Source organism: Haemaphysalis longicornis, unplaced genomic scaffold (assembly GCF_048455015.1).
Source record: "Haemaphysalis longicornis isolate Haplotype H1 unplaced genomic scaffold, Haemaphysalis longicornis Haplotype H1 scaffold_1, whole genome shotgun sequence".
NCBI lineage: Eukaryota > Metazoa > Arthropoda > Arachnida > Ixodida > Ixodidae > Haemaphysalis > Haemaphysalis longicornis.
Genome location: NW_027526203.1, coordinates 451082544 through 451094140, shown reverse-complemented (window position 1 = coordinate 451094140; position 11597 = coordinate 451082544). Strand labels below are relative to the sequence as shown.

Genomic DNA, 11597 nt, shown 5'->3' with positions numbered 1-11597 from the left:
ATTGCCTATATTTTCGATGTAAAAATATTTCAGAACTACGAATTTCAATATAGCGGATATTTCAGAATAACGAATGTAATTTATTTTCCCCATTATAATCGAGGCACATCAGTATTACGAATCTGGCTAAAAGTGACAGCACCGCAACCCTCGCGTGCAGCAGAAACCGCAAGTATAGTAGCTATCATCATCACAATGTCTAGTGCCAACAGCTTCCGCCACCACAAATCAGTGGTTCAATGTAAGTAGCCTAGCAGGCCTAGCCACGTTTGCCTCTTTTCTCTCTCGTTGTTTTGGGTGTCGGTGGCCGGTTGGTCGGTCGTTCTTTTTTTTATTTGTTGGGGGGGGGGGGGGATTTAGCTGTGAAGTTCGTACGAGATCCAAAGATGAATGCAGCTGGTGACAAAGCAAAGAAGTAGCGAGAGCAGTCATCATCTTTAGTGACGACGACGACGATAGGAAGGACTCGACGGCTGTGGTTCACCGAACACAGAATAAAATGAGATCGTGTCGAACATTGATGTTTTAGAGGGCGTGAAGAACGTCCGCACTTTCATTGCTCGGTGCAATAACGTACCCGATGAGGTATTGTGCAAGGTGGAATATGTAAAGGCGTTCCTGAAAGGTCACGCATGCTGCACGCACCAGAAGAAAATAACTTATTTCTTTAAATAAAGGAGCTTTGTAGTGAGCGCAACATTTTTATTTTAGGGTTTGCCTGTCTGCACACGCGTCTACTGCTAGCGCACGTCATTTCCATTCTTAGTTTGAGCACTGGCTTATCACCGCCCGTTTTTCATTACAACGATATTTCAAAATAACGAAAGATTTTCGGTGGTCCCGCGTGATTCGTTATATCGAGATTTGACTGTATCTACACTTTTAAATAGGTGATAAAGCTACAAAAATAAGAACGTCGCCGTGAGCACTTCCAGAAACTAAGGGAAATTTTTCGTTCCGAAACTCGCTGCTTCGGCGCTCAAGCATTATTTACTTACCTTTGATGTAATACACTGTTGTTGACGGGGTCGTATTTCACAGCGCGGTAAAGTAATCACAACGGCGGTACAGCGGAGCATCGTAATAGCGCTACGATAACGGCGGGAGCCGTCTCGTTTGGAAGGAGAAACAATCAAATTAGCGCAACTTTAACCAACTCTATATAAAGTTGGTTAAAGTTGTTTTTATATGGTTTTGTTATTCTCGGTAAGTGAAGGTGTATGTATGAATTAAAATTTTTTATGAGGGTAAGTGGCACAGATATAACACTTCTGGCCACCCGAAACTTCCCGATCATTTACGATTAAGGGCACCAACGTGCTGGTGGTTCTGAATACTTCCCTTGTGCTTCGAGTGTTGCTTCTCCTTTTACTTCATACAAGGCATCTTCGCATTATGTCTCAGCAAGCAAACACATGCTGCAGTTTGGCGCTTCTCAACGTGTTTTCGCATTCTGAGCGCTGGCAAAGTTCTGGTATATATGCCCAAGATTGGACGGCGATGTTCTGGTTACGATTCTGCGTTTATTACTACTTTTTGGCGTCCAGTAGCTGCCGCGCGGTCTCACAATGCACCTTAACCATTCCACATCCACAGTTGTGTACCGGGTCATTTTACATGGTCGTAATCGCAGCGTTTTGTCGTCGCATGAAACCAATAAATTTTAAAGCAGTGTCGTTGCGTACAGGAACTCAAATCACCCGCCTGGTGTTTAGGGGGTCAGCATGCATGTTTGCCTTTTCATTTTATTTAACTGAAGCGGATTTCTCGCGCAAGTCCGGTACAGAGCGCAGGCGCAACGAACGCTGGCGAATTACAGGAGGAGGAGGAGGAACAACTTTATTTAGTCAACAATCATTGAGTTTGATTAATGATGGGTTTCTTCTTGACTCCGTGAAGTGTCCAGAAGACCTAGCTTCACGGCGACTTCCAAAGCCCAGTCCACGGCCTGAATTTGGGTCTCAGGCTCGGAGCTGGTCACCGGAGTCTCCCACTCTATTTGGTTAAAGAGATGCCATTCGGCTTTAGGTTGGAGCTCAGGGAATTAGGATGTGGGCTAGGTCAGCTTTTTCGGCCTCACACATTCTGCACTTTGGGGTGTACATACCTGGGTACATTAGGGCCAATTTATAAGGGTTCAGAAAGGTATGAGACTGGAGTTGCCTCCATGTCGCTTGCTGGATTTTCGTGGAATAATGAGGCGCAGGGTAAACCAGTCTTTCATTTCTGCAGTGAGATGTAATCTCTTGAAAACTAACCATACGCTCCTTAGACCCTCGCAGGCACGATTGGTCCACCGCCCGGTCGACGAGTTCGCGGGCAAAACTGTGGGCCCCTTCGTTCCCTGGATGGGACGAGTGCGCAGGAATCCAGATAATCTGGATCTGGCGGGGATTTGAGATGCCGCTTCGTGTATTTTGTTTTTCGCAAAATTACGTACAGCCGTTTTGGAGTCGCGGAAGATAAATTTTGCTTTGGTACTAATAATCGCAACAGAAATTGCAGCCTCTTCCGCTTCTTCCGGCCGCCTGCCATAAACAGTGTCTGCGGTGATGTGCTTGAGTTTGTTATTTACGGCGGCAACTGCAAAGGCATCCTGCACTTTGCATTCGGCTGCATCTACGTAGACTACCTCCTCGCGGTGTTTAAACAGTTTTTCGAGTGCTTTGGCTCTAGCGTTTCTCCTTTCCTTGTGCTGAATAGGGTGCATATTTTTAGGAATGTGAGGTGGGGTGCTTAAATATATCTCTAGGCACCAGGTTCTCCCTTGTTTGTGCTCATTCATAAGATATACTTAGATCCTCTAAGATGTACTGTCCTGTCGGGGTCTTAAATAATATTTCATATTGAGGGATTCTATGGGCCCCTATTAATTCTTCGAGGGTGTTGTGTAGGCCCATTTTCAGGAGTTTATCCGTCGGAGTACACCTCGCTAAGTGCAAAGCTGCTTAATCAAACAGTTTACTTTCTCCTTCTTCGCCTTGTGTAAACGGAGGTATGGAATGGAGTAGAGAAAGCGACTCAGAACAAAGGCTTGAACTAGCCTCGTGAGGTCTATTTTTTGCATCCCCCTATGTTCGCTATTCGGCGAATTAGACGGTTCGTCTGATGCACGCAAGCTGTCAGTTTACTGAGCGTGGTGGCGTTCTTGTCATTGCTTTGTAAGTACTATCGGCGTCAAATGAAACGCGAACACGAAAATATAAACCATAACGTGCGAAATTGAAAAATACTGTTCGTAGAGTTCATTTATAATGGCACGCTCTTGGTATATTTGGAAATCCACATTTCTAACTAAGCCACGCTTCATTTTGGCTTGCATGGAAAGAAATCGCGCTATTCGTGTGTTCAGGTTCATATTTTCGTGTTCGCGTTTCATTTGACGCCGATAGTACATCCCTAGTATCCTGATCGTTTGGACTTCGGGTACTAGTGCGTTATTCATGCGGATTTCTATTGGGACTGGTGTATCCTTGGCTTGTCTCCCAGGCGCGTAACGCATTACCAGGAGCTCTGACTTTTTAGGAGAACAAGACAAGCCTATAGCCCTAGCCTGTTCCGAGACAATGTCAGCTCCGGTTTGCAACGTGTACTCTATTTCTCCGTCGCTGCCCTTCGTTGTCCACAACGTAATATCGTCAGCGTACAGGGAGTGGAACAAATTAGGTACTGTCGCTAGCAGCTTGGTCATGGGTATGAGTGTGATGTTAAATAACGAGGGGGAGAGCACTGAGCCTTGTGGTGTCCCCTTGCTGCCTAGGGTGAAAGGGTCGGACTTAAGCTGCCCGAAATGAATCTCAGTTGTCCTGTTGGACAGGAAAGTCTTGATGTAGCTATGGGTTCACTCACCGACCTGTATCGCCTTATGCTCTATATTATCAAATGCTTTGGTTAAATCCAAAGCGAGGATTGCACGGGTGTGTTTATTACGTAATGGATTAACCACCTCTTCCGATATTCTGAGCATGATATCTTGTGTTGACAGGTGTGGTCTGAAACCTATCATAGTGTCTGGGAAGAGATGGTGCTTCTCCATGTGTCTTCGAATCGTGTTAAGGATGACATGCTCAAAAAGCTTCCGTAAACAAGACGTGAGGGAGATAGGTCTCAGATTTTTAATGTCGAGACGTTTACCTGACTTAGGAATAAAGGTGACTTTGGCATGTCTCCAAGCAGGCGGGAGTTCTCCTTTTTTCCAGCAATGATTGAAAAGCTTAGTGATTGCCGTAACTGAACTACCATCTAGGTTTTTTAGAGTTTTATTTGTAACCCTGTCTGCCCCAGGGGCAGAGGAGCTGCGGAGTTCGTGCATTGCCGCCCTAACTTCCGCTGTCGAGATCTCCTCATCCATCTCTGGATTTGAGGAACCCGTGTACCCTGGAAGTTCTATAGGACTAGATGTGTTTAAGTATAGGTCTTTGAGCGCCTGTAGGAGTTCCTTATTTCCCAGCGGATGACCATGGATTATTGGCTCAATGTCCTTACTGTGTGCCGACTTACAGTTTTCCGGGTCTAGTAGGAACCTAAACAGGTGCAATGTGTCTTTAAGATGTAGGTTGCCGTTCATCTGATCACAGGTTTGTCCCCATTGCTGCTGTACAAGTTTTTACGCATATGCTTCCATGTCTTTTACTAGACGCGCGATTTTGATTTTGAGTTTTTTGTTGTGTTTTTGTTTGAGCCAACTTTTTTCGAGACTCTCGTGGGCCTGCCACATATGTAATAGTCTGCTATAAACGTACTGCATCTCTGTTGTAACCGGGACTGACTCGGTTGCTGCTTCGACATCGTTCTCTAACTGGTTAATCCAGTCGTCGAGATTTTCAATTTCCTCGGCAGTTTGTGAGCGTAGTGTCCTAAATTTGTCCCGGTCTGTTATCTTAATTTTTTTTCTTCCCTTTCTCTTAAGGGACGAAACCGGAATAACGGTTTCAATTATATAGTGGTCATTACCTAGGCTTTGCGCTGTGTTTTTCCACTCTCCATGTCCAATATTTTTACATAAAGTGAGATCCGGGCTAGTGTCCGCCTGTACACTGTCTCCTATCCGGGTGGGTTGCAGCGTGTCATTAAGCAGGGATAGACTTGGATGTAATTCCACAATGCGGTTCCCTTCTTGTTCTTTCGGTATCGCCAACTCATGTTGCACGCGTTGAAGTCTCCCGCTACTACCAGAGGTTTGGTTACGCAGAGTCGGTGAGTCCTGCTTATGGCCTCGAGGATTAAGGGGGTGGGGCTCTTTTGGGGAGCTATATACATTAAGCAAGAATAAACTACAGCTCCCTCTCGTATGTGGTATTATCTCGACGAGGAGGCAGTCTACGCCTACTTATATCCATCTTGTGCTCAATAGCTGTGAGGTTCCTGTGAACCAAGACTGCTACGCGCGGGTTTTGCATTCCCGACATTTCATGAGCTTTGTCATTTCTAAGCTTAACTCTGGCTAGATTTACCTGTAGAGCAATAATGTCTGGGGCCTCGGAGTTGTCCAAATTTTGAACGTGGAGCTGCAGGTTCTCCCGCTTATGGCGGAAACCTCTGCAGTTCCACTGCCATATTTTGACTTCTTTATGGTCCCCCTCCATGATGAATTACTCTGTATTTGAGTATTTGTGGTGGTGGGGTTGACGGTAACTGCGAGGGTCTCGGCGGGTTCTGCATTCGGCTTGGCCGCCATGCTAGCCTCCGTCTGGCTTTGTCTAGCTTCCATCTGGCTTTGCCTGGCCTCAATAGTCTCTATGCGTGTGGACAACGCACTCTCCGTAAAGGACAGGTCGCCTCCCCCTGTAATTCACACCTCGCCCACACCAAGGCAAAATATTTCGCTACACCCTTCCGCGACATCCTCGCGAGCCCCGTCACCGCAGCGCGGTACGTGGAGGCAGATGAAACCCCCACATTGAATGATTTATTCACTTTTATGGAAAAGCTTGAGGAGAGACTGCAGGTTAACATTGACCGAACAGAGCCGAATTACAGGAGCAAATAATAGTAGCTGCTTTGCAAAATGCGCTCTTAGTTAGAGAAAAGCTCTGCAGGAACGAAATTTGAAGCCTTATCTCTGCCACGCGTGGGTAAAACACCAAACCCGCTCGTCTCGTCCTCGCGCGCCTGGGATGAAACGTTATACGAAAGCCAGACATCTCGCTGCTGCGGGCCAGTGTTCGTCCAAACACGGCTCGCAAATAGCTCGCTAGAAAGCAAGGTAAATAGTAGTAACAAAAATACAGGCCCCGAGAACTGAAAACCTGCAAGTGCATGCCTTAGGAATGATGGAGTAAAGGAAAAGACAAAAAAAAAAGTCTCTTTTCGAGAAAGCGGAGCGGCATTAGAGTAAAAGCTGGACAGCAACGGCCGGGGAGCCGTTCGCTCGCTTTGAGCGCGAGCAGTGTTTCGTAAGAGCAAATAATCCCTCGGCTGCAGCGTAGCTCTCGTAGCAGGACGAGGGACAAGAAATACGAGGATGTTTGGATACTGTGCAGAAGCGGCGTAGCAATAGAATTTTATCCGACATGCCTGCCACTGTCCCAGGCGGCCGTGTGGCCACCGGGTGGTTGCCCGTAAAAGGAGGCACGGGTACTCACGAACGTATAGGTAACAAACTCTCTTTATTCGGCGAGCTCGGAAGAACCTTGACTGGTGCAGCAGTGCGGCGACGTGACGACGACGCTATGTACAGGTTCGGCTCCAGTGTCGGCCCATCGAGCCAACCGTGGAATTCGAGCAGGCGGGGGCCCGGCCACACCGGTTGGTGACAGTGACCGCATTCGTTCGGCTCGCAGGAACGCCCCGCTTGATCGAACCAGCTGCAAGCCTTCCTGAGAACCACCACGAGAAGTGCGCAGGGGTGCGCAGTTGTGCCGCCGCTGGCCACGTTTCCCGAGGGGCCTTAAGGCAAGCCTCAGTTTGACGAACACTTTGCTGTTGCCAACGGTTCACTGGCCCGAGGGAGGTTAGTTGGGGCCATGGAAATGTGATGACACTCGGGGCTTAGACCACTAAGGCAAATCGCAGGGGTTTGAGAGAACGGCTCTCAGCGCAGCTTTCTTAAAGGAGCCATGAAGAGAAAATACAACTTCGTGTAATTTGAAAGAACTAGGATTCAGTATTTCACTCAGCTCCATTACAGCCCCAAAAGATGTTTTTTAACGAAAAAAAAAAGCAAGGAGTATTTAAAAACTTTCAAATTTTGCGCCACAGTGACGTGTTATGAGCAAAAATGACGTCATACGGGCCAACAATAAAACAATTTTCAGTGCGTTAACTGCACGTTAGCATTCAAGTGATGCGGTCAAATGGCACCAGAGGCCCCATTACAGACGTCCAGTCATCTGTTGTCGCGACAGGTCAGTTAGGCGGCCGCCAATCGCACAAACAAGGTTCTGTGACGTCATAGAAAAGCTGCGGGAAATTGGCTAGGGAGTCGCGACTGCTTCACACGTTTTCTTTAATATCTCCGTTATTTGTTCGAAGATTGTGATGATATTGGTATTATTGTTATCGGGACTAAGCAGTCTTTCTAATAAACCCAACTTGTGTTTTGTCTTCATGGCTCCTTTAAGAATGAGGGGGGTTCAAAGTGTCTTCAAGGATATCATTTACAAAGCATGAACGTGCACACTAGGGGGCAGACAGCGAAACTTTCGAACGAGAAACTGCGCCAGCGACGGCAAAACGACGCACGAACAGCTCATTACTACCCCGGCAATGCAGATGGCGACTGCGACGCGTTTTGGTAGTACCGAGTTTCAGACGTGGCTGTCTGAAAACACATCGCCTTCTGCGCCGGCAAGTGTGAGCCCTGTGCTTCTGCCCTGCTTCTGTAGGAACGCCGCATTCCTTTGGCACATGCGAGTATAGACAGCTAGATTTTTCTCTGCGCTCAGAACGTGGCACACACACATACACGCACAGATAAAAGAGACTAGAGAGTGACTTTTTTTCTGCTTGAACTTTTCAGGAGACGCCCCGACTTCACCCACCCCATGAGTGACTTTGTATCCCAGTATCCCAGACGACTCGCGCCGCATGGCTTCTGAAGCGAGATCGGTTGGGCGTCACTTAAAAGAGCTTCAATGTACCGCCGTGGCCAGCCTCTGATGCCGCCTCATATCCGGCTCTGAACTCAGCGGACACAGCTGAAGTTCTGACACGGCACCTGCGCGTATTGTCCAAATAACGTCGAGGCAAAACTTACGCTATGCAGGGGCGCTCCACCCCGATTCATTTTCCTCGCTTCGTACGGAGTTCGGGGAGTTAGTGAGGCCTCTGGCCGTTTTACGCTGACGTCATTTGGGTTCTGACGCTAAGTCGGGCGCAGGACTTTCAGTGTTACTCTCACTTGGGAACGTAAAATCCACAGGAAGCCACCTCCTTCGGGGTCGGAGCCTGCGTATCCGTAATCCTTTCCTTGTCCCAGTACATTCTGACGGCGTGACACGCCGTATGAAATAAGATAAACAAAGCAACAAGAGCACCAACATCATGGAGGGGTGCCCTGTATGCACCGGGTGGCCAGAAATTTCACTCATCGCTACTATGCCCCCCAATGACCAGTCGCTGAATCTAACGGAGAAAGTCCGAGCCAAATACCGATCATTTGGAACTGAATGGGAATATGGCGGAGTTGTTCCTTTATTCGTTTTTCGCCCGTTTTCGGGATTTATATTTTTTCACAAATGCCGATGACCGACCTTCTATTCAACTCGAAAAATTTAACCTGACCTGTGACATTAGAGGATGCTTCATTGCAGGATGTTCGGTGCAGACGGCGCTTTGCTCCAAGCTGGACTTCATCAATGATATTACCTTAATCAGTGAAACTGCTGGTCATTCAAGGGCGTTGTGCCAAGGCATAACCACGGACGTTTCTAAGAATATGCAGGAGCAGGGGGTGAATCATGTTGCATGCAGGCCCGCAAACAAGTGAAACACGGTAACGTAATACTGGTATATTGCACTGAAAGAATTGTGAGAAGCTATGCATGCATCAGTGGTAGCGCTTATTTGAGTGGCATAAACTATTCGATGCGTCGAAAATTCTTTATGACCATAACTTTGAGAGGCTTATGTTATCGGCAGTGCCGGCGCTCCTGTCTATCCTCTTAATCCTGTGTCGTTTTAACTGTACTTTCCTTTTTTTTTAAAAAAAAAGCATACAAGTCTTCCCGTATGGTGGCACCACCAGTCGTACAACACACCGAAGACTGATCGCGGCGGAACTTTTACTTTGCTCCTTCTCAGTGATCGCTCAACAGAAGCCGCTGATGGACGCGCGCGCGCCGAACTACTGCGAGTATACTCGTTGCAGGAGACGAGCGCCTTCGGAGTGCCGCAGTCGGTTGGCGGCGCGTGGCGGCTGACACAAAGCTAAGGTTGCAGCAATACCAGAAATAGCGCGCTATGTCGTCTTCCCTGGCATGGATGAGCCAGGCGCCGCCAACACGGCTGCGCTACTCCGAAGCACTCTTTCAATGGTTACAGGCGCGGGCGACGACTCGTGTTCTACGCAGGGCCATTGAACGAACGAGACTCGCTTCTTTGGAGAACGAGATAACAGCAACAGACTGCCGCGCGGGGTGGCGTCGCCACAGCCCCCTCCATATGTGAGCAACAACGAAGTAGCCGTTTGTATCGGTTTTTGAACGTTTCACTGTGCGCCCTGAATATACTCCGCGTAGCCGCTAACTGTACAGGTATTGCAAAGTGACCCCGCGGTCGGGTAGTTCCTCCCCGGTCTGCAAGCACATTCTCTTTACGCGTTAGCACCAGCCTCTCCAACGAGCCGTAAGGCCACTCGATGCACGCACGCATGCCGCTCCAGTGACTCGGGCACGATTTCCCTCGCTCACAGGACGCCTCGGCCAGGATGGGCGGCCGAAGGAAAGCTCACACACACATCGCGGCCGCAGCACAGGCGCCACGTATCCCGCAACAATGCTTCTGCGCTTCGCGCAGTACATTCCCGCCGAGCTGGCATTAGTCGGGCCGCTTTGGCTCCACGCGCGCGCACCAAGGCAGACTGCTTGTTCGCGGCCTTTGTGAACTACGCTGGCGGAGCACGGCACCGGTCGGTCTCGTGGACGCGCTGTTTCCCGTTCGCGAAATGTTCCCGAAATCTCCCCGACACGGTTACTCATGTTCGCGGTTCTTTGGACAATTTTGATCGCAAAGGGCGCTTTGCGAAGGAAGTTTGTGGGGACAGCCTGCAGAGGGGACCCGGTCAGACCGGCTCGTAGCGTGGGTCTCCTCGCCGAGGGCTGTCCCGTGCGGGCAGCCGGGAGGCAATCATTGGCAGGAATGTTCGTCGGCTCCAGGGCACACATGCGCCGTGCAGCTCGCCGGCGGCCGGAGAGCCCGGGCTCGACGGCTTTCACCGCGTGGTGGCCGCGGCGCGCGCCGCCTGGAGGCCGCGGTGCACGTCGTCCGGGTAGGCCATCTGGTCGCGGGTCTCCTGCGGCATCTCGCGCACAGGCTCCGAGAAGGGCCCCGAGTGGCCCAGCACGTCGGGCTCCATCAGGCTGTCCTCCTCCTGCAAGAGCCGCGACGTCCTCAGCTCATCGCATGCACGACTGCAGCTTGCGGTTGGCATGGTGGGGGTGAAACATTTATTCAAGGTTAAACAGGTTCGCGCTTGAAAGCGGGAGAAGTACATGCGACTGATCCTTACGACTATCGCCACGACTATATATAGTTGTACACGTAAATTTAGGACACATGGTTCGATGCGCGCGTGCGATGCGTCGTCGGCCTCGCTCCGCCCACTGTTTTTGCTCCATGGTTGCCTCCCTGTTTAGGCGCACTCCGGCCGATTTAATTATGTGCTCGTCTACCAGGCGGAGAGTCGGCGGCGGCGGCGGCACCATTCGTGCATGTGTCTCGCGCTGTCGCGTGAAACGACGCGAACCGCCAAAAGCTGTGGCACCTGAGTGGGACAAACCCCGCCGGCGCTGGCGACCCCATTGAAAAGCTCATCGTTATGGCAGGTCATGCGCACAGTCAAGCACATTCGCTAGTGCTAGCGTGCTTGTATGCGTGTCTGCAGGCAATTTTTAGATGCGACGCATCTCTTTCACCCGCCTTGTCCCTCCGGCGTAGTCCGGCGGCGTCCGCATCCCTCCCCCATTCTCGTCGCCGCGCCAGCTGGGCGCTAGCGCCGCTCTCACCGCAGTGCCATCTGCGTGTTAGCGCTCGGCTGCGCTCGCTCCGTCGCCGTGCCGGCTGTGCGTGGGTGCGGGTTAACACATGCGCATGGGCTGCTCTGCGCTGCTCTCTCATTCCCCTCACCGTACATATAAACGCGGTAACTGCGCCGCTCCGCTCAGTCGTTTCGCCGGCGCTCCTCCGATGACATCCTCCGGTGACCGCCGATGATTTGAAATGGAGACTAACAGGCCTGATATCGCGATGGTCGGCGCAACCGCAACAAGCACCAGCCACCCCTGTAAAATTTACACCATCTTCCCGCGAGGGGAACCATGGGGTAGATGCGACGCATCGGGGGTGAACATGCTGCGCAAATAGGACACACAACAGCAATCCCCACGCTAACATAACGGAAACGCAACGGCAACCCTCGATGCGTCGCATCTACCCCA

General features: G+C 50.2%; 1 protein-coding gene across 2 annotated transcripts in view; it reads right to left on the bottom strand.

Moving 5' to 3' along the window:
- Window positions 1–6599: 6599 nt before the first annotated feature.
- The window catches only part of LOC144156012 (uncharacterized), a 49896-nt gene continuing 44898 nt past the window's right edge, over window positions 6600–11597 (bottom strand). For both annotated transcript variants that reach the window (XM_077687772.1, XM_077687773.1), the window contains exon 4: window positions 6600–10531. In XM_077687772.1, the coding sequence (XP_077543898.1) occupies window positions 10373–10531 (159 nt within the window). In that variant the 3' untranslated portion in view covers window positions 6600–10372. The remainder of the gene's footprint in view (window positions 10532–11597) is intronic.